The sequence below is a fragment of the Erpetoichthys calabaricus genome, chromosome 8, assembly GCF_900747795.2.
Source record: "Erpetoichthys calabaricus chromosome 8, fErpCal1.3, whole genome shotgun sequence".
NCBI lineage: Eukaryota > Metazoa > Chordata > Cladistia > Polypteriformes > Polypteridae > Erpetoichthys > Erpetoichthys calabaricus.
Genome location: NC_041401.2, coordinates 198,308,023 through 198,333,294, shown reverse-complemented (window position 1 = coordinate 198,333,294; position 25,272 = coordinate 198,308,023). Strand labels below are relative to the sequence as shown.

General features: G+C 55.3%; 3 protein-coding genes across 7 annotated transcripts; 2 read left to right on the top strand and 1 right to left on the bottom strand.

Annotated features, from left to right (window-relative positions):
• Positions 1-1,133: 1,133 nt before the first annotated feature.
• cops8 (COP9 signalosome subunit 8) lies at positions 1,134-8,902 on the top strand. 2 transcript variants are annotated; one of them, XM_028808122.2, is made up of 7 exons: positions 1,134-1,300; positions 2,932-3,002; positions 3,812-3,860; positions 5,125-5,257; positions 6,252-6,359; positions 7,509-7,571; positions 8,473-8,902. In XM_028808122.2, exons 1-7 carry the CDS (start codon positions 1,229-1,231, stop codon positions 8,550-8,552), a joined length of 576 nt encoding a protein of 191 aa, XP_028663955.2. In that variant the 5' UTR covers positions 1,134-1,228; the 3' UTR covers positions 8,553-8,902. The 2 variants fall into 2 exon arrangements, with proteins under 2 accessions (XP_028663955.2, XP_051786905.1); XM_051930945.1 differs by lacking the exon at positions 6,252-6,359.
• Positions 8,903-10,346: 1,444 nt separating this feature from the next.
• On the top strand, positions 10,347-16,667 carry LOC114656678 (MYCBP-associated protein-like). Of its 4 annotated transcripts, XM_051930941.1 has the most exons (15): positions 10,347-10,456; positions 10,755-10,806; positions 11,149-11,207; positions 11,291-11,388; positions 11,787-11,898; positions 11,974-12,166; positions 12,352-12,539; positions 12,909-13,055; positions 13,172-13,270; positions 13,396-13,523; positions 13,920-14,035; positions 14,551-14,654; positions 15,190-15,399; positions 15,725-15,786; positions 15,887-16,667. In XM_051930941.1, the coding sequence occupies exons 1-15, from the start codon at positions 10,409-10,411 to the stop codon at positions 15,933-15,935; spliced, it is 1,665 nt and encodes a 554-aa protein (XP_051786901.1). In that variant the 5' UTR covers positions 10,347-10,408; the 3' UTR covers positions 15,936-16,667. The 4 variants fall into 4 exon arrangements, 3 of the variants coding, with proteins under 3 accessions (XP_051786901.1, XP_051786900.1, XP_028664144.2); XR_007935650.1 differs by having other exon boundaries at positions 15,190-15,786; XM_051930940.1 differs by having other exon boundaries at positions 15,190-16,667.
• Positions 16,668-17,447: 780 nt separating this feature from the next.
• Positions 17,448-18,975, bottom strand: LOC114656460 (tripartite motif-containing protein 54-like). Its single transcript, XM_051930944.1, has one exon. The coding sequence runs from the start codon at positions 18,523-18,525 to the stop codon at positions 17,473-17,475; it is 1,053 nt and encodes a 350-aa protein (XP_051786904.1). The 5' UTR covers positions 18,526-18,975; the 3' UTR covers positions 17,448-17,472.
• Positions 18,976-25,272: the final 6,297 nt, after the last annotated feature.

Sequence of the window (25,272 nt, the reverse complement as noted above, 5' to 3'; positions counted from 1 at the left end):
CAGTTTAAGTGATACCCATGTGGAGGGCAAAAGTAAAACTGCCAGTGCAGGAGACCTTCTTCTATACAACACAAATAATGACACGACACATGCAATCAATAATACAGGAGATACGAGGAAAGGCGCTATATAACAGAGGGAGGTGTACAGCAGAGCCAGAAAGGCACTATATAACAGAGGGAGGTGTACAGCAGAGCGAGAAAGGCACTATATAACAGAGGGAGGTGTACAGCAGAGCCAGAAAGGCACTATATAACAGAGGGAGGTGTATAAAAGAGCGAGAAAGGCACTATATAACAGAGGGAGGTGTACAGCAGAGCCAGAAAGGCACTATATAACAGAGGGAGGTGTACAGCAGAGCCAGAAAGGCACTATATAACAGAGGGAGGTGTACAGCAGAGCCAGAAAGGCACTATATCATACCGACAGCACAACAACAGCCCCTCAAATTGACATAGGAATTACAACTTGACTAAAGGGAAGAGGGCCATCCCAGTAAGGCGCTATAAAGGCATATCGCTCTTGGTGAGAAGGAGCCCCCAGAGCGTAAAATGACGTCGTTGTGCACACGTTATTGTAAAGATACATGACAGCCGTTAAACGGACCACACGTGTTTATGAGGACTACCCAATAAAATACGATTACCACACAACAAGCACTCCATCTTCAAGAAATATTCTGGTACGAGTTCAAATACCAGTTCGTCGCTTAGAGTCAACTGGTTATGCTTGTAACAACAAACACAAACTGGTAATGCAATTAAACTCCACAACAAAGCACTCACAGCGATGTTCCCGTCTTGTCTGTCCGCTGGTCTCCTGTCCTTCTCGTGTCCCCAGACTCGCCCCCTCCTCATCTCCACTCAGACTGACGCGCCTTCAGGACAAGTCGACCGCTCCAAGATGGCGTCATTACTGACGTGCCGATCTATACGCGGCCGTGCTATCGACGGTGACCTCGCTCGCTATTGGCTGCCGGGATCCATTGACGCTTTCTTTGTCAAATGTCCTTCTCTCTCTTTAGAATGCTCCTTCTCGTATTACATTAAGCCTCACGCTGTCTTAGCATTTCCGTGAAGCGTTCGAGTTGAATTAATAACCCGAGTACGAGAACCGTCCTGCGCTGCTCCGGAAGTGGACGCTCGCTGGTGGCGTGAACCGGAAGATAAAGACAGCGAACGTTCTTGCCGCTTACTTCGGCGCAAACAACAGCAGCCGCTGAAAGAAAATGCCGGCAGCGACGAGCGTCGGGGACAATTACAACAAACTACTGGAACAGTGCGAGGCGCAGGAGCTGGAGGTGATAGCCGCGGGGGCGGGCAGTCCGTGCGACGGACTCGCCAATTGCACTTTGACGTGTTTTAGGGTGACAGTCCCCCGTTAGAGACCCTCGCGTGTCCAGTCAGTAGTTTTTCAGAAGCTGTTGATTGCGGGTTGGGACGAGCCGCCCGTCTTCGTCATTTCCACGGAGCTCATGAGTGTGTGTGGCGACAGCGCTGGTCCGCAGAGTCACGTTTTGTCGTTAGGACGTCCACCCTTTTTCCGTTTTAAATGCTCGCTCCATTCTGATGTGTCCCAGGGTTTTGCATTAAGGCGAGCTCCGAGTCAAGTCTTACGGGGACTGAGCACCGAATGGCCTCGCGAAGACGAAACCAGGAACGGCTCGGGATGCCGAGCACCGAACCGGCAATGACGAGGACATCGGCGGTCTGTGAGAAGAAAGGGGCAGGCAGGGGCGGCGGCGGCCTGGAATTGTGTACGGCAAAAGCAAGAAGATGGGGAAACGGGACAGGCGACGGGAGGCCTGCCTTTCGGTCCGTCAGGCTCGTCTGTGCCGCTAATGGCGTTCAGAAACTTCTCAGAGGTTCGCACGGTTTGTGTTTCAACGCCATGGCTCGGTAGTTTGTTTCAGATTCGCGGACCCCTGGCTGTGGTCCCACTACAAGTCTGAGCGTAACGGCCCTCGATGCCTAATCGGGCGGTCAGGTTGGGGAGCAGGCAGTGGTACAGCGCGTTGGCACACCCACCACACGACGAAACAATTTTGCCAGTTTTTCCAACCACACCAGAGTCTGTGTCATTAATCCAAATCAGAAGTAGTAACGGGGGGTTCAAGGACAGACCCTGCAGGGTCTCCTCTGATGACTTAGCTGTACTCTTTATCGAGTGCCTGAAGGCTGCGCCGACTCTGGTCCTTGGTAAGGTGGCAGTGCCAATGATGGCTGCTGCTCTGTGCCTGGCCTTCTCATATCCTTGTGTTCATTTTCACTTCTGCTAGCTTTTTACCGATGACTCTGTCGCCTCTCTGTGGCTTTGTCCTTAACTGGCCAATCCAGCATTGCCAAACACACCACCCAACCTCTCAGCAGGGCGATGCCACCCTTGCCCAAACAATACACCGTACAGCCCGGTGGTCTTTGATTTTTGGTGCCAGCTGAAGGCGTCCTCCCGTCTGTGGCAGGGTTTCTGCACGGAGGGCTGACGGCTCTCAGGGTGCACCGCCTGTTCAGAGTGAAGCCGTTGACCGCTAACGCAGCCTTTAAGTGCAGGGAGAGGCAAAGCCGAGGAGACTGTCGAAGAATCCGTTTATTCTGCGTGTCTAATAACCTTTGGTTTCTAAATTTTTGTGATTTGTTCCTTTCCAGACTTTCGCTAACCCTTTTTAAGCAAACTCTCCAGGACTGAGGGCTTTTTTTTTGTTGTGCATTTGACTCCTGCTGGACCCTCTGGTGCCAGCTGCTCGATTTTTGGGAGCCTTTAACAGACGCAGTTAGACCCCCGTCATCCTCAGTTGGCCCACAGCGATGCACACTTGCAGTCTTCTGTGACCGCCGACTCGGCCGCCTTTACGGTTGGTTCCCAGTTTTAATTCTCTCACTGCTGTCCTTTGTTCTGATTTGCTTCTTGTTTTTCTCTCTTTGCCTTTTCCAGGCCCCTGGTGGGATCGCGACGCCGCAGGTTTACGGTCAGCTGCTGGCCTTGTATCTTCTTCACAATGACATGTAAGGAGTGAATCTGACGTGGGAGGAGATGGCTGCCTGCCTGTGTGGACCTGTTTGCCTTGCTGTGACGGCCCTCATCCTGTGCACAGAGGCTGCACGGCCGACTTCACTGTCACGTCGCCATGTTGGGTGTCATTGCGTGAAAGACAAGATGAGGCCCAGAGCTCGCCTCGAGTACAAATGTCAAGGGCGTAACGCAGCGCCACTGTTGATTGGCCTTCTCTAAATCTTTTTAGGGACGGAACAAGGGGCTGGCCATATCTCGATGGCCCCTGTGCAGCTGGATTAAAGGGATGGGCGCTGGCCTCAGTAGAGGGCAGCAGTTAAAGACCGATAAGTACAAGGAGGTCCTAAGAGTGGGCGCAGCTCTCTGTGCCACCTTGATGGACCTCGAGACGTGACAGCCGCCAGTGTCCCCTGGGCCGTTTTTTGACACGGTCGCCGGTTGTCGTTTTACACGTCCTCACAGATGGCGCAGTAGTAGTAGTAGTAGTGCTTCTGCTTTGCAGTAAGGAGACTGTGGAAGATTGTGGGTTCGCTACCCGATTCTTCCCTGTGTGGATAGCGCTTTGAGTATTGAGAGAAGCGCTATAGAAATGTAATTTATTATTATTATTTATTTTTGCCCAAGCTGCTGATTGAGCTTGTGAGCAGACCAGAGCGCTTGTGTCAAACGAGACCCCAAATTTGGCCTGTCTAAAGAAGTGCCAGCTGATTTACGATAAACAAGTGGCGTTTGGTGTGTTGCATGTGGCGCGGTCTCTGCCTGCTGCTCTCATGCTGTCTGTTTCCTTTCTGCTTTTATTCAGGAATAATGCCCGCTACTTGTGGAAGAGGATTCCTCAGGCGCTCAAGACGGTACGTGCCCCTTGTCTATGGCACACCAGCAGATGCTTTGATGATTGGACATTGTGAATGCCACTTGGGGGAGGCCATTGCTGCAGTTGCCTTGGACTCGCCATGCCAGCGCAGGATGGCTATCCTCACCAGGCTAAGTAGGTCACATGGTGCGCCTTGGCATCTGGTGACACGAGGCTGAGTCCGGGGCCTGTTCAGGCTCCCCATCGTGTGTTGCCAGTCTATCAAGCTGGCACAGAGGGTGCAGCGCCTGTGGGTGTCTGGGTATGACGACAAGCCCTTGTGACAGCTGGGGTGTGTGGCAGTGTTTCTCCGGTAAGGGGGTGCTCTCTGTGGAGGTCTCATGAGCTCCTTGTGACCCTCGTGCAGTTTGTGCTGTGTTTCCTGGCAAGCCCCTCGGTTTGATGTGGTTTTGTACTCGAATGTCATTGTGGGGGGCTTACCAGGACTCGTGTGATCAACAGTACAGTCATATTATTAGAGCTCAGGCAGGTTGGGTGACAGAATTGGGAAGAAGATGTCACATGGTGCCCACCAATACGTAAAACCGAAGCACAAATGAACTGCAGGGGGCGCCACAGCTCCATAAGGACTGCCTTTGATTTTTTGTCATCCTGTTACTTGGATGCCCCTGTGGCACTGGTCTCTCTTCCCAGACACCTCCGTCTGAAATTGGATGGCCTGGCATCACACCTGTTCAGTATACCAGATGTCACTGGGATTGGCTGCAGCCCCCCACTGCCCTGTTAGCTGATTATGTTTGTCCAGTGGAGGTGAAGGAATGAGTGAGTGGTCTGCTGAGGAGGGGACTGGTGGGCAGGCTTTGTCAGGCCACATCAATAGACGGTCACTCACAGCAGCTCTGCTGTCGTTGGCAGATTGTGTGAATCACTCTGAGAAGGGCAGCGGCCTGGGCATCACAAGGGGATGTAAGCACAGCTTTATGAATGTTGGCAGACAGCGCAGCGTGAAGGAGATGAATCCAAAGATGAGCGGAGCAAGCCGGGCCAGGCCCGCTTCAGCCCCAACAGTGGTGGTCTGTTAGGACCCCTGACTGGAGGTTCTTGGGATTGTTGCTCTCATTGCCTCCTCGGCTGCAGGTGAAAGTGTGTCTGCAACTGAACTCTGCCATTGGGGAGCTCCCGTGTCTGGTTTTGCCACCTGTGGCATGCCCCTTGGCAAACTGGTGAAGTCACAGAGGCCCTGATGCCCCAATTTCAGGACCATCCTGGTGGTTTCAGGTGTGTCTATTTCTGTGTTTTAGGCTAATCTGGAATTGGGAGCCATATGGGCAGTGGGGCAGCACATCTGGCAGAGAGACTTTCCTGGCATCTACACGACCATCGCTGCGTACCAGTGGTCCGAGTCCATTCAGCCCATCATGGATGCACTGAGAGGTGAGTGGCGGTCTGAGCAGCGCCGGGCCTTTGAATACTGTGCTGCTGCGCCACAGCTTTAGCTTTGTCCCCCTCCCTGCATTTTCCTTTCAGAGGGCCAGGGGGTTTGGTGGCATTTGTGGCTGGTGAGGTGGGACAGGCGAGTCCTGCTTGATGTGTGCCGAGTTAGGGCTGCCCAGTCCTCAGACCCCCACCCAGGGAACCCCAGTGCTGAAATTGTGAGTTGGCAAGGGGAGATGAGGCCTTGAGTAGGCCTGTGCCACCTTAATGTCCCCATCTTGACTTGGTCAAGCTGTGTGCTGTGGTGCTTGGGGGAAGGAGGCAGGGGCACCCAATACAGGTGGCGCAGTGGTATTGCTGCTGCTTTGCAGTAAGGAGACTGTGGAAGATTTGTGGGTTCATTTCGCGGTTCCTCCCTGTGAGAAAAGCGCTATAGAAATGTAATGAATTATTAATTATTATTATTAAATGGAGATGAGGGGACTGCGGCCGAGAGGGGGGCCAGAGGGGATGGTGGATGAAATGTGAAGCAGAAAGACTTGGAGGTGGGGGTCTAACCTGAGTAATCCTGTCATTAAACCGGTGACCAGGATGGCGGGGTTCATCTGTTCTGATGGCGCTTTTGATGCCCTCCCTCCCTGGGGGGGTGAAGTTTGACGGGCATTTGCGGTGCCAGTGGTTAACTCTTTTGAACAATCCCAGGCCTCAGATGTGATTTAGCAGTTTGAATATTGACGCTGGTCCTGCCTGTGAAGTCCCCGTGTTCCCCGAGAGGTAAGAGGGGACGTGTGGTCGTTTGAAAGACGCTTTTGATGCCCACAGCCATGGAGGCCTGGCATTGGGAGCGTCCGTCTAATTCTGTTTGGACCCCCACGGTTGCTGTGGAGCCTGTGTGTCACTTGCTGCCATCGGGGGGCATTTTGTGATGAAATCTCCTGTTACTCCTGCTGTTGAGTGGCACTTTGGTGATGCAGTTTTGCTCTGCTTGCTCTAGAGGTGACACGCCAACGGGCATTTGGGCTGGTGGCACAAGCTTACACCTCCATCATGGCTGACGATTTTGCTGCTTTTGTCGGGTGCCCAGTGGATGAAGCCGTCCAAGGTGAGTACAACTTTGATTTCCTTTTATTTCCACCTTTGCCCCCCAATTTGTTATATTGGTGCTCTGCCACTCTCCGTTGCCATCATGAGAGGGTAGAAAACGCCCGTCTTCCTAACTAAAGCAAGTTTCATACTCCAGGCAGTTTATGGAAGTGCCAGCTGAGAGGAAGTGGAGGAGACACCACACAGGATCGCACGTGGCACCCTGCATTGTATAAAAGTTACTCGGTGGGTCAGCAGTCCATTTTGGGTGGCTTTAGGTGATCCGTCACTGGCCAGTCGGGCTTGACCTCTGGACTCTGCTAAAGCCGTACAGCAGGTGATGGGCACCCTGAGGGTTATGGTGAGCGATGCTGTGAAAGGCCAGGAGGTAACGATGACAAACTGAGAGGGACATCCAGGCTGTGCAGTGAAGCCAACACAAAGGTCACAAGGTTTGCCATCGAGGACCGACATGTGGTGTGCTTTGTCACCGCCATATTGTTACTGTCACTCGCAAACGGTGGCGCCCAAAGTGGTGACCCAAGAAAACCCACACAAACGGCCGGTGAAAGCCCCCCGTGCACAAAGGGCAGAGCAGCAGACTCCTACTGCGGTGCCTTAGGATTGAAAGTGAAAGTCGCAAGTGAAGCCAAAATAAAATGGCATTCCGTAGATGCCATGCGCTCCTTTGCCAGCCCCTCTGACCCTAACGATTCGACGCCTGCCATTCAGTTGCGGGCAGTGCCACCCGATTCATTCTGGGCCGAGCAGCTGGAGAGCATCTTCACTGAGTGACCAACTGACTGACTGGTTATAAAGAGCTGGGCACATTCAACAGAGCATTCCAGACAGGCCTGGCACACCCAGATGAGACTGTCAACAAGTGGCCACTCTCTAGACGTGTTGTTGGTGCTTTACGTTGTCACGTCTTTTGTTGCCATTGTCACCTGCTCACATACAGTAGAAATTGTCTCGCACTGTGGACACGTGGCAGTGACCTGCAGGCTTGTCTGCTGATGTGGTGACAGTGATTGTCACACATGTAATAATCCAATAAATCGGAGTAATGTGGCGGCTGACGTTTTTATGGAGATGGTGCCAGGTGTCACTTGCACTTCTTCCGGGACGCTTTCCTTTAACCTCACGGCTGTTTGTTTTAACCCCCCAGGTGTTGTTAATCAGGGATGGCAAGCTGACCCGAGTACCAGGATGGTGATGCCCAAAAAGCCAGGTGAGTCCGTGTGTTTGACCCTATTGGTCCTTGGTGGGTAGTCTGGTGCTGTGAGCCATTGAAGAAAAGCAAACCGCTGGCTGCTGCTGCCACCTGAAATTGTCACCACTCCTCCAGTCTGGCACTGAAGCCCAAGCGCCGTGGCTGTTCTCGGCACAGACATCGGCCACTCGTGTCGTGCTGTGGGCTCGCTTTGTGTTGTCACCCCTGCCAGTGTGTGCTACGCATCGCGTGGCCTGTCGGCACCGACATTTAGGCAGCTGATGGCTTTTCATGCTGGAGTGGCACACGGGTAGCCAGGAAGATGATGAGGCATCAAGTATGCTAGGCCAGGAGGTGACTTCTGTGCCTGGGTGGCATTTCTTGGCTGAAGGATGTCATATTTACACAGATGGGCCTACAGCAGCACTGTGTGCCAGTCTCCCTTTTATTGTCTCCTCTTGGTGCCCCAAATGCCACACTTCCACTGACTATCTTGGACAGGTGCAGCACTGTGTGCCCAGCCTTCATCCTCAGTGTTGGGGGCACCTTGTTGAGCAGCTAAAGTTCAAGCCATGTGCCATCCTTTAATGTTTGTGCAGAAAAGAAAGCAAAGTCAAATGTAACTGTCTGAGTAGTGACGGCATCGGTGACACCGAGGTGCTGATTGCTGGGTACATGGCTAGCCTAGAGTGATTGGGGGGGGGGGGGGGGGGGGGGGGGGGTGTATAACTCGATGTCAGGTGCAAATCTGAGGGGTCCACACAGGTGTTGACAGCGCTTGTCCAAACTATGGACTGGCAGAGGGGTGGAAGGACACTTGTGCCCAGCAGCTCTGTGCCAATGACGGGTGTCCAGTGAGAGGTCCGTCGTATGCCCAGCACCGCCGCCCACCCCTCACTTGTTGTCTTTGTCCTTGCAGATCCCCCTCCAGTGTCGCTCATCCCCAACGAGCAGCAGTTGGCGCGCCTCACCGACTATGTCGCTTTCCTTGAGAACTGAAGGGCACCCTCCAGGGCTGAAGACATTGGCATTTGAGGCGGGCCTGAAGGCGGTGGGCATGGACTCGGACCCCAAGCCATTTCGTTTTTGTTTCCCCCGCTTCTTCTCTACAATATTTAGCGTGGAGACCATCAGCTTTCTGGACTGCTGCTACTTGCTGATCGTCGTGTCTTCACTCAAGTTCTTCAGCAGGCCGAGCCCCACGTGGTTTGGAACAGCCAGGTGCCAACTGAGGTGCCAAGGCTTCTACTCACACTGACTGACTGCTTCTGTGTTTTTCTGTAATGGATTCCATAGAACACTTTCAAGCTCAGCTGGCTCACTTGGGCACCACTCTATGCCCCCTAGCTGTGACCACGTTTGGGGGGGGGGGGGGGAGACTCACACTGGCAGGCCTGAGCAAAGTGAAAATGGAAATAAAAAAAGAAACACAACCTTCAGAAAACTGGTCACTGTTTGGGCATCGCAGTGTAGTGCCAGCTGTCTGATTCCCCATGGTAACTCCTTCTGGGCACTCCCTGGTCAAGAGGAGAGGTGTCTGTGCCCTGAGCCAGGGGGGTATCCCTTCCCTGAGTTGCCCATGCTGGTTCAGCACTGAAGCCCTAGAAGCGGCTCGGCTCAATCTGTGAGGGCAGAGGGGTGCTGGGGCAGCAGTGGGGCTGCGGACCCCTGCAATGCCCAACTCCTGGGGGTCCAAAGCCACTGTGCCTCCGAGCCACGAATAATGGGTGTCCCCATCAGATGTGTGGTATATGCAGCAGGGGAGTGGCCTTCTCACAATGAGGACTGGGGTGCTGTGCCCCCCATGGTGTGGCATGTGTTGGACTGTGCCAGCCTTCATTTATTGTCCTGCCTCTGTAGGCTGAAGTGACTCTGAGGGAGTAACACAATGGATGGTGTGGTGAGTTGGCATCTCCCAGGCCTGGCTGAGATGGCCTTTCATCATTTCTGTCCTCATTGCTCCTTTACGTGTTTGTGATCCAAGGGACAAAGTGGCAGAACCAGTGCCTCACGTTTTGATGCCCATGACAATGTGCTCTCTCAAAGTTTCAGGTTTCATGGCCAGCCCACACAGTAAAATGTTGGGGGTCATGTGTCAAATCAGTCTGTGCAGTTAACACTTGGTGCCCACCTCCTCTGCTAATGCCCTCATTCCTGGCATTTCCTGGTCTCCTGCCCCCCCCCCCCCCCCCCCCCCCCCCCCAAAATGTTGGCATTTCCCATTTTTATGTCCTGGCCTTTCCCAACTCCACCTGTGTTGTCCCGCAGCCAGAGGTAAGGCTGGAGTCTGTATGTTGGGCAGTAGAATGACTGGGCATTGCCAGGTGTGTGCCCCCTGGTCTCTGTACACTTGGGTACCCACTCTTGGCCTGGCTGGTGCCCTCCTGGCTCCCTCTCTGCATTTCATGGATTTCACTCATTCAGCAAGATTGGTGCGCCACCTGGTGTCTGTGTCTGTCTGTGTGCAGCTCCACTCTCCCCCCTAGAGGCTGCTTCATGCCAGGCAGCACCACCCAACTGTCCTGATGCCCAGCACTGTGGCCTTTTCATTTTGCCTGTTTCAAGATGCCCATAACCCCCTGGGCATGGTCTTCTGTTTAGATGGTACAGTCTCCTGGCTGCAGCACCTTCGGGGGGGGGGGGCTTGTGTGCTGCTCATGTTTGATATAGCGTCTTTCACAATGGGGCACCTGTGGAGGTCAGGTGGACTGAGGTGCCAGTACTAACCAAAAGTTCCAAATGGGAGCACTTGGCAGCATGGGGGGATATGAAGTGGGGTCTGCCTTTCACAAGTTAGGCTGTGAAGGTGTCAAGGCGCTATATAGCTCAGCCTCTCCTCTCATCTGTTTCAGAAGATGAAGTGGCTGCATTTACTGCGGATGAAGAGCCGCCGGTGCCCACGGGTAAAGTGATGCCAGCCAGAGTGGGCTGAGGGTGGCGGCAATTGGGCATGGAGTGGCACCAGGGCACAGTCAGCTGGGCACACAGATGGACAAAATCACACAATGTGGCGGTCAAATGGGTGGGGATGTCACTGGGATGAGGGCATGCAGGGCTGTCATCCACTTTGGGGGGGTTAGGTGCCTCCATGCTGACATCTCCACCCTCAGCCTGCTCCCCTCCGGCTGGCCACCGGTTCAAATGAGTGCCAGCTGGTGCCCCGCCTCTCTCACCAACTTGGCCTTCGTTTCCCCCCACCAGGCCGACATGAAGAGGAGGGCAGATGAACGTCCCAAAGAGAATGCTGAACAAGGTGAGAGTGGCACACGGCCGAGTTGTGGGGGCCACAGCCTGCCCTGGCAGCACTGCATGTGGGGCAGTAGTGGGCACACACGGCCCCGCTTTTATTTTATATAGCGCCACGTCACAGTGCGATTGACAGGGCCAGATTCGGCCAGTCCATAGCAGCACACAGCCATGTCATCGTTTGCCAAAACTGATCGGACCCCCAGTACCAAATGGTAAACAGCTGAGCACAGGGGCTTCTCGAGGTGCAGCAGACCACTACTCACATGACAGCGACAGACAAGGGCTGGGCCATCGTGGTCAACTGGCACCACTGCCCCTCACCCTGTCCTCTTGTGTTTGTCTCCAGAGCCCGACGACAGGCTGGCGAGTGAAGATGAGCTCCAGGAGGACGGCGCCAAAGGGAAGGTGGGTGGGAGGCCTGCCGGAGGGGACGGGGCCCCAATGCTGCGAGTCTCACTACGATGAGTGGCTTTGTGTCGCCCTGCCAGGTGCCGGGCATGGACCGCCTGTCCATCATCCTGACTGAGAAGCGAATCAGGAAGGAGCAGTTGGCGACCGAGAAATCGCTGCAGGAGGAGTTTGAGAGGTCAGTGAAGGGCACCTCTGACATGGCGGCGCTTCTCGGTGGGCCACAGTGGGCGTGAGGAGGCCGATGACACCACCCACTCGCTGACCGAGCCATGAAGTGTCTTGGGGGTCTTCACAGGCCTCCTCTCTGTCAGCAGAGCGACCCTTACCTTGGCATTATGGGCAGCTGTTCAGTTGGCTGGGTGCTGGTCACTTGACCTCCACCGGCCACTGCTGACCCTGGACTGGCGTGGCTGTGTTTTGACCACACAAGTCCGTCCAGATGCCCCCCATTGACAGTAAGGCAGAGGCTGGCGGCGACTACCTGGGCACTAGAGGGCGCCCACAGAAAGTGGGGTATTGCAGCAGCACTCGAGGGCTTGAGGTGGGCCGCCTAACGAGCCCTTTGCCTTTCAGGGAGTTCCTGGAGGAGGAGTACCCCGAGCTGCTGCTGGACCGTATCCTGGAGCCCACCCTGATGTTCAACGGGAGGCCCGACAGCTGGATCCAGAGCTACGCCGCATACCAGGTAGCCGGGCGCGGACCACCAGAGTGACTGCCCGAAGCAGAGTGCCCCCTCACCCGTGCATGTGTTCTTTTGCAGATGCCCACCGCCTACATCACGGAGCTCGTCTTCGAGGCCTTTGAGAATGTGACGGCCACATCCTGCATCGAGATCCTCAATAACGCGCCCACGGTCATCTACTACAACTGGCGCCCGCTGCCACACGTACCAAGCTTCAAGGAGGCACACAGCCTGGTCAAAGTGCAGCGCTTCTACTTCAACATGAACTCAGGTGGGTGCCAAGTGACCCATCCACCTTTCCGCTGCACCCCGCTGGCCCTTGTGGTGACCCAAGGTGTAGAATGGTCACATGTTGATCACGAGGGGGGCAATGGCGTCCCCTCCAGGTCATCTGTGAAATCGGACAAGGGGACTCGCTGCCCAGCGCCATCCACAGCCGCGTCCTTTTTACTGCAGGTGTCATCCTCCCGGGAGACAAGCAGCAGATCCTCTTCTCATTTAAGTCGCCTGACCCGGGCATCTTCAGCGAGTCCTGGCAAATGTCGACATACCCGGCTCTGCCTGGGGGAGCGGGCATCGAGGTGAAAATGCGCGGCGTCGCCCTTCACATCGACTTGACGGTGGCAGTCTGGCGGGAGATTGAGGTGGGTCGAATGATTTTGTGGCATTGATGGGGCACACAGTGGGCAGCTCTGGAGTGGGGGGGGGGGCCTCTGCTTCTTGAAGGCTCCCTCAGCTCAGGGTGGCTCAGCAGGGCAGTGTGGCATGCTGGCCTGAACCCCCCTGTCCAGCATTGAGATGCCAGGGGTTTTCACTCAGCCACACCAAGTCCTCATTTTGTGCCAGGCAGTTGGGTGGTGCCCGGCCACATGATGTGTTTGGTTCAGCTGGCAGGCCAACTCGGTGGACGCCATCATTGAGCGAGCTCCGCTGCCCATGGATGTCGCCATTCAACTCGAGATGCCCGTTGTGTGTGCCTCTGACTTCTAACACGCCATCTTTGTGCCCAACAGCAAGCACTGCAGGCCAAGGAGGACCAGAGGATGGTGGTGCAGATCGTGGACCGCATGCTGGCCGGGGTCTGCACTCCTCACCGGCCAAGCTCTCCGGCGAGCACCTACCTCACGCAGGAGGACGTCTTCCAGCAGCAGAACCCAAGGGTGCGTCACCACGGCGGCTGACCCTTGAGGAGTTGTCATGTGGACAGCGATAGTCACCTGCTTGAGTTCCCCCAGTGGCCTGAGGTTAACCGACTTGTCCTTTGTGTCCACCACAGCTTCACTACGTCCACACGGCAGTGGAGAACCTGAAGGTGCTGTGGAGCCAATGGATCGGACCCGGCGAGTGGGACCTGAACGTCACACACTTCAAGCAGGTGAGTGGTCAGCCTCGAGTGTGGGCCCGGTGACCCGAGACCCTGTGTCCAGAATGGCCCACCTCTGCCAGCCTGGGGTCCCGCGACCTGACACCTTTTCTTACTGGGCTGGTCACTCGTCACAGGCCATCCTCGGCACCAAGGTGGACAAGCAGGAGTGGCTGGAGGAAGCCCTGCCGGAGATCAACAGCTGTGTCATGGAGCTCAGCAGGCCTCAGTACACCGTGCACATGGACCTCTTCTACCACATCTGGTGAGTTGGCGCAGGGGCCTGGCCTCGGCAGTCTGTTATATGGCGCCTTTCACATCTGTTTGTAGCCACACCTTCAACATGTAGTTCCTTCCACATAGAGAGCCGCTGTCAAGCAGATTTTATAGAGCGCCTTTCATGTCCGTCTATAATGTTTCATGCTTTACTTCTCTGCTAGTCCCTCTGTTATATAGCGCCTTTCATATGTACCCTCCATCTAACCTGAGTGCCCCTCTTGGGTACCCCAGCCATAGTTCTCTGGGCCAGCTAGCTTGTAGCAACCCTTCCGCCCTCTAGGTGGCAGCAGGTGAACCTTCGGTTTTAGGGGACCCTCTGGGAGTCTTCAAGTGGGCACCTGCATCACACTGCTAATGACCGCCACGTGTCCCTCCTTTGCAGTCTTGAGCTGTGGCGAGAAGTGATTGACAACATGGTCGGGCACGCCATGCTGCTCAGGCAGCTTCTGGGCATCACAAAGAAGGACATCTGGGTGGAGGAGCTGCAGGAGAACACCCGTAAGTGGAACGCCAGCTTTTAAGTGCTCTTTGTGATGCCCACCTGGGCTTCCTTTGACACGAGTGAGAGGGTCAAGAGACACCCGGATCAGTCAGCCTGTGTGTCCTTGAGGGACAGAAGTGGGCCAGAAGGAGAATGTGCCACCCTCACCACCCACTCTGTGTGTGCCACATTGCTGCAGAAGACCTTCACAGCAGCCATGGTGGCACTGCATTGAAGCAAGTGACAGGTGGCGGCACTCGGTGACCTGTCTGTGGGCATTGTGCCCAAACTGGCCTACTTCACCACCCTTTTGCCAACCAATACCTGGCATACAGATGGGTGGGCAGAGGGGAAGCATGGAGGATTATGGGGAACTGAGACCCAAAGTCAGGGTGGGTGTGGGCTGCTGTGATTGGCAGGAGTGACCGGGGTGGGCAGACCAACAGCTTTGGGGCCTCATAGGGTATTTTCACTTGGCCTTGGGTGCTGGCACTGCCCTTTCACCCAGCATCTCCTCCTGTTTCTCCTGCAGTGAATGAGGAAAGCGAAATCTCGGCGGATGCCACCCAGAGAGCCAAGGCCAAGAGCGATAAAGTGGACAAGAAGGACAAGGAGGACAAGAAGGCCAAGAAGCCGGTAAGAGTGCTGGCTGGGCTCAAGGCCACCATCTGTCACCCAGTGTGGGCCAGTCGGTCCTCCCTGTGCTCTGCGCCCCTCACTTAGTTATTTTGGCCTTCCCCTTCGGTGGGTGGAGGGTGCCCACCTGAACTCAGCTTTATCTTGAGAGCAGTGATGAGATGGAGCCCAGCATTATAAACTGGCAATGCCCTGGCACTTGGGGTGCCCATCTCTTACTGTCCTCAGGAGCCACACATCCCGATTGAAGGCTCCTGTCACCTTTGTCCCCTGTCCATTTGTAAATCTGAACTTGTAGGACTGTGGTGCTATAGCGTTGTGGCATGTGGGCTGCTGTGCCAGTGAGGTCACTCAGTGTCCACTCTAGTGAATACCACAGCCATGCAGAGTTTAGTTTTTGCTCATTTTAGACCCCAGACCCCCACTGGCCATCTCATGTGACCCTCACGTTAGCAGCAGTGGCACAGGCTGCCTGTCCTCTTCCGGAGGGCTCTGGTCAGTGACACCCTAACGGCTGCTCATTTTTGTCTTCCAGCCGCCTGCCAAGAAGGGCAAAGGGAAAGAGAAGAAAGTGGCAGTGAAAGGCTCAGCAGCAGTGCCTGCCAGCAAGGATGGCACACCCGCCGCCGAGAGCCCGGAAAGCAGGAAGTGCGAGGAGGAGCAGCAGCAGCAGCAGCAGCAGCAGCAGTTCCAGCAGATGCAGGCCGTCCTGCAGGAGATTTACACCAACGAGCTCAAGATTCAGGTGGGCATCGACAACTGGTCACCGGGACACCAGCGTGGGCACACGGCCTGGGCCTCTGCAGGAGCCGCCCACCTTCTGAGTTCAGCTGGTGCAGGACGGGCTTGGCAGAGGCCAACTCAGGGAAGGATGCCAGTCTACCATAGGGCACCCTCGTGCATGCCAGGCCCATCAGCTGTGGGGTCAGTGACCGGGCTGAGGCTTGAACCAGAGTCCCTGGAGCTGTGACCAGCGTACTGTTTTGTAAAAGCCATAGGAAATGTCACCCTGTGGTCACCCTGATGACCCTCAGTGGCTATCTTATCTTCTGCTTCTTCTTTCCGCTCAGGTCAAAGGTTTGCTCATGTCGATGGTGGAGAAGATGAGCAACCTGTTTGAAGAAGTGAGAAAGTAAGTGTGGGCACCTCGAGAGCCAACGGGTGGCAGCATGAGGCTCATCCACTGCCCACCATCCAGGGCATCAATCCGTTTTGTTCCTTTTTTTTTTCAGATACGAGCCTTACAAGGGACAGCAGCTGGCACCAACCCTTTGTTTCTAAACTGCCAACCATCACACCCTCCACCCGCGTGATGACCATCCACAAAGCCAGCTTTGTGCAGAGCAAGACAAAGAGGGGGTGATGCCACTAATCATGGATGTGCGTAAAATGGGAAGAACCTGATTGTGATGGTGCCCACTCAGCCTGGCACAGCCATACAGCTTTTGAAAGGAGCTATAATGGGCACTACATCATTCAATGCTGGACTGTGTGGTGACATTTACGGGGCAAACTGGACACTGATTCATCGCCATCTACAGGCCACGAGGTGGGCATCTCACATGCCACTTGTGCCACCCTTCCACTAAAATGAAAATGTGAACAGAGGGCCATGGGGTACAAGGCCACCGTGGGGGTGGACAGACCACCTGTGCGCACTGCTATGCAGGTTTTCTTCTGAACCTTCCAAATGACCCACTCATGTGACCTGGCTGGTGACAAGACCTTGGGTGACCAAAAGTTTGGAGAGTCCTTGAGACTTCTGGATGGGCAAGATGACCAGCTTGTCTATCTGATGTCCTCTGCACTGCACCCTGGCTTCGTGTGAGCATGAGACCCTACCAGCTGTGCCAGCCGAACTCCAGTCCAGGTGCTGCGCCATGTAATGTGCCGTTGTCTTGTGAGGAAATGTAATGGGCACAGCGGGCAAGCATTTCACAGACTAATGTGACTCAAACCCAGGGAGGTCACTGCATCTTACTGGCCAAGCTGTTGTCCAGGTGGCACTCTGCTTTGCCCGCCCTAAGTCTTCCTTACATTTTTTTCTCCCAGGTGTCCATTTCCCTCAGCTGGCACTGGCCTGGCCTTTTGCCTCTCAAATCCTGTCCATGTTGGCACCATGGCTGACAAATGTGCCCTGGTAAGAAGGTGCAGTCAGATAGGTGGCCTGTCTCTAAGAGGGAGATGGTGGTAGAGTGGGCAGACAGCCAAGCTGATGGTGTGCTGGACCAGAGCTTTGTGGCTGCCACCTTCATTATTACTGTATATAGCGCCTTTGCACTATTGTCACATTGGTAGTTAAATTCCTATTTGTGCACCTGAATAGTGTAGCACACATGGCCACCCACTGGTGCCACAGTAGACACAATGACACACAACATAGGTGCCCAGAGTCTGCTCTTCGCCTTTTGATGGCATCGGCTATATAGCACCTTTCAGTGGGCTTTCCATTGAGAGCCAGTGGGACCTTTACAACTTTACATGGCGTCCCTATGATGAGACCGGTGACACTGGTCACTTTATATAGCGCCTTTCTGAGGTGGACATACTAGTATGACAAAATGTGTGACAGGGGGCAGAGGGCATTCAGACAGACGGACAGCGCAGGCGCCTTCACTTCTCACGTTATGTTTTATTTCTTTGCCCCCCAACCCCGCCCGGTCGCCGTCAAGCCCAACAGTCCGGGACGCCATTGGCCCCTCAGCTTTTTTCAGCGCAGCTCTTTGGCGCCACCGTGCGACTCGTTTCAGGGTCCATTTTTCTTTTTTTAATATCTTTTCCCGCCCATGCTCTGGACTGCGCCCCCCACTGGCAGGCCTCAGCCCTCCACGTCCCTCAGCTCCTGCGCGGCGTCCTCGAAGCGCTCGCCGTCAAAGTCCAGGCTGCGCAGCGCAGCCTCTGCCTGCTCCGTGCCCACTGCGCAGTGCAAGTGCTCCTTGCCCTCCCTGTCCGACTTGGGCACGGGAAGCGGTACCCGCTGGGCGGCCGTCCTGATCCGTGCTAGGAGCTCACCGGACGTGAGCAGAAACGAGGCTGCCGTGGCGGCGGGGGGCTGCTCCTCCACGGCTAGCAGGGCGGTCTGCAGCAGAGCTGCGATGTCCCGCTGCGCCCCCTGGTGGCGCTCGATCAGGCCGCGCACGGTCTCCAGCTGGGCCTCCTCCTCCTGCGCGACCTCCAGCAGCAGCGCCGCCCTCTTCTCGTGCAGGACCCCGCAGAGCGCCTCAAATCTCTCCGTTAACGTGTCCCTCTGACGCCGGCCGCCCTCTGCGACCCTCTTAGCCAGCCCCTCCAGCTCCTCGACGGCCGCCCGCGCGCCGTCCCTCCGGGCTCCCAGCGCGTCCACGGCCCGGGCCAGCTCGCCCTTCCGGCTGAGGTAGACGTCCGACAGGAGGCAGACCTCGCAGTTCTTGTGCGCCCCGAACACCTTGCAGAGGGAGCAGGTGGGCACCTGGCAGGTGCGACAGTACACATTGAGCGTCTCCTCCTCGTGCTCGGCGCACAAGGGCTCGCCGCCGTCGCCGCTCGTGGACGCGCATTTGCTGCTGTCGCGCGCCTGCTGCTCCCTGCAGATGTCAACGATGTTCTCCACCAACAGGTTCCGCCGCAGCCCCCCGACCCCGTGGCGGTCCAGGTAGACCTCATAGCGGCACGTCGGACATCGGAACACGCCCCCCGTGTAGTGGTAGGGGTTGTGAGTCTCGTAGAGTCGGCTGGCGCAGCCCCTGCACAGGTTGTGCTGGCACGGCAGGATGAGCACCGGCTTGCTGAAGAGCTCCAGGCAGATGGGACAGCTCAGCTGGCGCTCCAGGCTCTCCAGGTGGGGGCCGGCGGCTGTGGGGGTCCGGCCGGTCTGGTGGTCCACTCCGAGCATCCCGGCACTCGGCTAGCAAGGCAGAAATAAAGAAGTCAGATCAAAGCACAAAGCTTCTCGTCTTTTTGGCAAAGTCGCTGTCGAGCAGGTCAAGAAATGGCAGTCGTGTCGCGTGTCCTGCCAGCACCCGGCGGTCCCTCCGAATTTATAGAGGTGGGCAGCGCGGTAACCCGAGGACGGTCACGCGGCCAGCCGGCGGGGACACAAACAGGACATTCCGTTGTTGTTTACTTGATATGGCGATTTGTCACCACTATGACACAGCGCTTCGGCAGGCAAAGAAGAGCACGAGGACAGGGACCCGGACACGGCGACAGGTGCACACAGATGGACATGCAAGGGTCGTGCCAGGCCTTCGTGGAATGGATGCCAGTCGCAAAGGACGTTGAGCAACATGCGGGGAACGGCGGCACGAAAATAAGAGCAGGAGCCATAAACAGGAGCGCGTGATGCAACAACTGGGCACGGGGGGCGACGACAGAGAGGATCTGAAGAGGCGACCCAGTGAGGTGGCGACTCCCGATGACAAGGGCACGTCCTCCTCGCCAGCTCCCGGAGGGGCGTCACGGTCCGTTTAAAGGGTGCCTGCCGTCTGCTTACCCCTCTGATTGATTGATTGACAGCGGAAGTGGCACTGTTTGATTGATTGATTGACAGCGGAAGTGGCACTGTCTGCGCGGCACACTGTCAACTCAACAATCGCTCTGCCACCCCGGTAATGGAATTCGAGCCAAAGCCGCTCAGCCCGGGACGGGACAAGCGGAAAATGAAGTCGTCACAATGATCTGACCGCGCTGGAAAGCTTCGGGGTATAAGGCGGCGACAGTTAATTGGCACCAGGGTGGGCACGCTCGCCATATGAACCCGGTGGTCGGTCACCAGAAAGGAGTGTTAAAGGGCGATGAGTCCATCTTCAGACCACCGCAGCTCCGCTGGACAGCCTGTTGGATCGCAGGCTTCTGTCCTTTGGTTTATTTGACTTGAGGCAGACCCCCAAAAATCTTAACCATAGCATAGCGAGGTGTCATCACTGACGTGTAATGTAAGGCGACAACCTCCTCGATGGAGTGGAGCTCTGGAGGTCTGCAGCTACAGTACAGTCACGTGATGGGGGGGGTGTGTGTGCATGCGCACAGCTGAGCCTGGAAGTACAGGTGGCCACCCGTAGAGGGCGCACTGCGCTGCCGTGTCCAATGGAGGCGATACGGCTGTGCGGCCGCCATATTGGAGCGGTCAGACCCGCGTCGAAGGTCCCGCCGAGTTCTCGCGGTAAATTCAGCTGGCGGTGACTTTCTTATTTCTCGAGCGTTTGTTACAAAAACGTGCAGGCAGTTTCACACTTTTATGGGCTTATTGTTTATGAAACTTGAGTTATTAATTAACAGCTACAGGAAGCAGTGACGCCTCAGTAAAGGAATTGTGATGAAGAAATCATGAAGAAACCTGCGACCATCCTAGAGTACGCTTGTCAGACCCACAGCCCAACGACATTTTGTTCCTTTTGGTGGGCTGGTCGAGGGTCCGAGTCCGTCCAAGGCTGGAAGACGAAGGGGCACCTCACCTGATGAGTGGGCATAGAAGAGAGAATATTATATTAGAATGCAGTGAACGTCCAGAATGTGGTGGACTTGCAAAAACTGTGATGAAAATGTCACCAACTAAATGCAATGCTGCACCCCAAATCTTTTTGGGGTCTTTGTGTTTATTGAGTGACACAAAATGCCCTCTCAAAGCCCAAATGTCCACACAGGAAGATGGCTTTGGAAATTCACCAGTTTGGTATATGAAGGGAGGGCAGACAGCAGCTGACTAGCGGTGGTCATCCCGAGGGTCCAGAGAGCCAGAGGTGCCCCGCTGTGGGGCTCAGTGGCTGAGGCGGGTGACCCCAGGCAAGTCACTCAAACAGCCGGGGATTTAAGAGTTAAATGAGATGTGGACTGGCCTGTCGCTCGTGAAAGGCACTATATGTGTGTGGGAGTGTGGCTGCCGTGCCGTCACATCAAGCAGGTGGCTGCTGCACATTGGTGGGGCCTGAGGTGGCACCTCATGGTCTTTGTAAAGCGCGTTCATGAATTATTTGATTGATTTATTATTATTGTTATCATTAATAAACCTGGAGGACGAGCGCGGCTGAAGTACGCGAGCCGACCAGCAGATGGCGCCCTTGCACCGCGTGTGCCCCGCTGTCGCCGCTTTTTCTTTTTCATGTTTAAGTCGCGGAACGAGAATTTGACACCCGCGTGCGCCCCACCACGGTTTGGATGCTTGAATGTCAATCAATCAATCAATCAATCAATCAATCAATGGAACGGTCAAACACTCAGCCAGTCAATCGTTTTCTTTCCTTTGGCCCTTTTCACTTTCTCTCGTTCAAGCAGCACCCTGGTTTCTGTCAGTTAGTAGGGGGCGCCACTTCCGCTGCTTTAGTCGAGGTGCCCACTGCACATGCCAGCGCTGACCATTTCAGACTACCATCCCCCCAACTACCTTCTTGTCCCCCACATCAATCCTCAGCATTGTCACTAGCATAAATGCCAATGGGGAACACGTGCCAGGCTGGTGAGTGAGCAATCACCCTTTGGGTCCCTTGACCTGCACAGATTAGGTGGCCCTCAAAGTGGACTTGGCAGGCCTGGCACCACTCCTTGAATGTGCTCTATGCTGCCCCTTGCTGTCCTATCTCCCCTCCACAGTGAGGGTCATAAGTGTCATCCCCCTGGTGGCCAAGGACACTTGATTTGTCTTCTCCGGGGTCTGCCCAGCCACAGAGGGTGGTCATTGGGCACATCCCTGCAGGTGTCTGGAGGAAGCCCACGATAACTCGGGCACAACCTGCAGAGACTCCGCACCACTGGGCGAGAGTTCAGGCAGCAATGTAGCCAAACTACCCATTGTGCCAGCACAGCACCCAGCCACTCAGACGTGGGGTAAAGTGCCTTGGCACGTAATGGCTGGCCTGGTGGGCATTAGATAAAGTGTAATATTATTAACATCTAGACATGCCAGTGCTGGAGTATGGGCACTGTCAGAGTGGGGGTAATCCCTGTATGTGCCCTAGAACAGGGGCACCAGAAAGGACAGACAACTACCCTGACAGAGTGGGCAATGTGCACCAAGGGAGCCACAGGGTAAGCAGCCGAGCAGATACCAGGGACACCCAGGCCTCCTCAAACAACAGCATAAATGCCATGGTCAGCTTGGTGGGCACACAAAGGCCAATGTTGGCAGCATGCGGCCACAGACAGGAGAGGTCAGCTGGCACATCAGAAGGGCAGTGACAAAGACGGCCATTGAGCCCCACAAACTCACCAGTCTTCTCCAAGATGACTTTGAGCCGAGTCCTCCTGTCCTCCATGCTGCACGGTGCCCCTCTGACCCCAGAAGTGACCATACAATGCCTGGCACATTGAGATGGGTGGTGGCCTGGACTGGCACAGAGGAGAAGAAGGGGACCAATTGGAAGAAAGTTGCATGGGTCTGTCACTCTTCTGTCACTTGTGATTAGCCACTCACAGTGCGGCCTTTTTGGCATCATTTGGCATCATGACATGTCCTGTGATTGGTCTGCCTGCTGAACTGAAGCTTAGTGGTGCCCTGTTTGCCACAGAAGTCGTTCATCAGCGCAGGAAGTTGGCATTGTCTCTTGATGAAGACGAGCAATACGCCCGCTCTGACCGCCTGCACATTCCTGCTGGCCCTCTGAAGTGCCGCCATCCACATGCTGGAACATCACGTCTGAATCCAAAAGACAATCCAAGCCGGCTGGCTTGTACCACAGGTGCCCGCGTTCTTTGAGGCCAAGTGACCCATTGAGCTGAATGAGCTGCCGTCACCGTCACATCCCTCGTCACCTTCTGGGACTTTTGTTAGTAAGGAAATCGCAGCTCCCATCTTTTCAGGCCTTTTCAACAACACCTGGAAGTAAAAAAGGAGGTCCTGTGGAAAACAAAGTCACCTGTGAAGACCCCCGGAGCTGGTGGTCTGCATGATAAGCGCCTATTGAGCGGTCTATTGTGTGGAACGGCGGCGGCGGCACTACTGAGGATGGCATGTGGCGTCATGTTGGGCAAAAGCTGCGGTCGTCCAGAATGTGTGCTCACTCACACACACACACACACGCACACACACAGACACACAGACAGACAGACACAGACACACACTCACACGCGCACACACAGACACACACACACACAGACACACACAGACAGAGACACACACACATACACAGACACACACTCACACTCACAAACACAGACACACACACAGACACACACGAGCACACACAGACAGACAGACACACACACAGACACACTCACACACACACAGATAGACACACACACAGACAGACAGACACACGCACAGACACACATGCAGACACACAGACACAGACGCACACTCACACTCAGACACACACACAGACATAGACGAGACGCACACTCACACTCACACACACAGACTCACACACACAGACACACACTCACACGCGCACACACAGACAGATAGACACACGCACAGACACACACGTGCACACACAGACACACACACGCACACACACAGACACACACACAGACACAGACGAGACGCACACTCACACTCACACACACAGACTCACACACACAGACACACATACACACAGACACACACTCACACGCGCACACTCAGACACAGACACACACACGCACACTCACACTTCTGCTGGTCGTCACCACAAGCTGACCCTTAAAGCCTCACAGGCAGACGTCCAGCACCTGACTTGTCCTTGTCACGCTCTTCTTTCTTACTGGTGTTCCCTAACTGTGCTGAAATGCCACCCACTGTCCTTGAGGTCACCACGCTGATGTCGGTCCTATATGTCGGTGAGCATAGTGGTGGACTGGCATCCCAGTTCCTACTTGGCACCCTGCCCTGCTAGGATGGGCTCCAAGTCACACTGGATTAAGAAGGTTCAATAATGGTGGTGCATTAGAACTTGTCTCAGGTGCTTAATGTGGCACAGCAGGTGGCAGTCCTGGGTGCAGATCCTGGCCTGGATAGATTTCTTGTGCCAGCCATGCCCATGTAGGGTTTGCTCTTTGTCCTCCTACATCTCAAAGGCTCCAGCTTGGCCCAGTGGGCATGACGGCACCCTGCAGTGGATTGGCACCCTGAGAGGCTCCTCCTTGATAGGTATGCCATTTACATTGCTGCTGATGCCCACACCTTTCAGCTTTGTCTTTCATGGCGCCGTCTCCTTGTTAAGTTCACCGACTGACTCGGGGGGGCATCGTTTCTGATTTGTGAAGTCATGGCAACCCGGCGCTGCTCAAATGCCACTCAAAGCAGCAGAAAGCAAATGGCTGAAAATCAGAGGGCAGGAATGAGGTGAGGGCCCAGGAGGGCGCTGGGTGGCACCTCCTAAGATTATAAGGGGTTCAAGCCCAACGCCACTCTAGTCATTTAAAAACAACACTTCACTTGCTAGAAAAGGCGCTATATTAAGAGGGAGTGCAGAGTCAGCCGGCTTGTGTTCCACTTTGACTGGATCGACGTCTACAAGATTATAATTATCTGCTCTGTGCCCGCTTCTTCAAAAGTGCCAGGCAGCTCTGCCCGTGTCACCTGGGTGAGGCCTGCTAGTCAAAGTAAGGCAGTGCAGCATCCCTGACTTGTGCTTCTGTATAGCGCCTGTACATATCGGGCACTCCTTTATACCAAACATATATAGTGTCTCACTCAGACGGGCACAGGCTGGCACCTTAGCCACAGGGGTGCTTCAACATGCCAGGCACCACAAGTCTGATGTCCAGAGGTGTAGTAGATGGACACGGCCAGCAGGGGGCGCCTGTCATTTGACTGTGACAGAGCCCAGAGTAGACCCCACGTCAGGGGAGCTGAGAGGAGATGTTCATAATCACAAAGCCCTGCCTGCCGTCATATAGCACCTTTCACGGGCACAGAGGTGCAAGCTTTGGGGTCCAGTCCAGAGGACAGCCACTTCCTCTGGAGCTCGTTAGGGTGCCTCGACTGTCACGGTCAGCCTGTGATGACCACATGTGGACACACCTGGAAAAGAGCAGACGGGCAGGAGGGTACAACTGGGTGGGCACAAATAGCCCTGACACAAACACCTTGGCATGCTTGGCTGGCTCTGGCACGATAATGGCCGCTCCATGCCAGGGCTCACTCATCAGAACTGCTGTATAGCGCCCTGCACAGTGGAGCCAGAGAATGCCTTCACTCAATCAGGGTCTGGAGGAGCCAAATGGAAAGCGTCCTGCAGGGGGTGCCAGTCCAGCAAGGCATCCCATCCGCTCAGCCATCTGTTCTGACTCAGGGCAGGTAGGGCAGAGTCAGTCCAGTGGGGGTGCCAAGGACTCTGTGCCAAGCAGTGTGGGCTGAACTCGCCTCTGAGTGGGACTCTGGCAGGCCTTTGAGGGTGTCATCCACCACTGGCTGTGCGAGGGTGAGGGTCGACTCAAAGAGTGGGATTAATGGGGTCTGGAAATGGCAGCACCTCTTATCTCCATGATGGATCGCCGCGGACCCTCAGCATGCTATGGAATGGGGTGGGACGGAAAGAAAATGGAAACATCCTCTGATCAGGAGGAGCTGCAGGAAGACAAAGTGGGCGCTGCTGGGCAGGACTTCCTCTGGGATGACATCACCTCTCAGCCAGACTGGACCTGGGCACCCCCTACTGGACAATGTCAGACTGGCAGTACTTGCAAAGGGGGGCCTGCTGAGAGCATCCAGGGGACGAAGGCTCAG

Bases quoted from the DNA above. Each gene is read 5' to 3' on its own strand.
- cops8 (XM_028808122.2), top strand. From the start codon at position 1,229: ATGCCGGCAGCGACGAGCGTCGGGGACAATTACAACAAACTACTGGAA. The intron at 3,861-5,124 runs GTACGTGCCCCT...TCTGTGTTTTAG, and splicing joins TTCCTCAGGCGCTCAAGACG to GCTAATCTGGAATTGGGAGC. The intron at 7,572-8,472 runs GTGAGTCCGTGT...TTGTCCTTGCAG, and splicing joins GGTGATGCCCAAAAAGCCAG to ATCCCCCTCCAGTGTCGCTC.
- LOC114656460 (XM_051930944.1), bottom strand. From the start codon at position 18,525: ATGCTCGGAGTGGACCACCAGACCGGCCGGACCCCCACAGCCGCCGGC.
- LOC114656678 (XM_051930940.1), top strand. From the start codon at position 10,409: ATGAAGTGGCTGCATTTACTGCGGATGAAGAGCCGCCGGTGCCCACGG. The intron at 12,540-12,908 runs GTGGGTCGAATG...TGTGCCCAACAG, and splicing joins CAGTCTGGCGGGAGATTGAG to CAAGCACTGCAGGCCAAGGA. The intron at 13,056-13,171 runs GTGCGTCACCAC...TGTCCACCACAG, and splicing joins TCCAGCAGCAGAACCCAAGG to CTTCACTACGTCCACACGGC.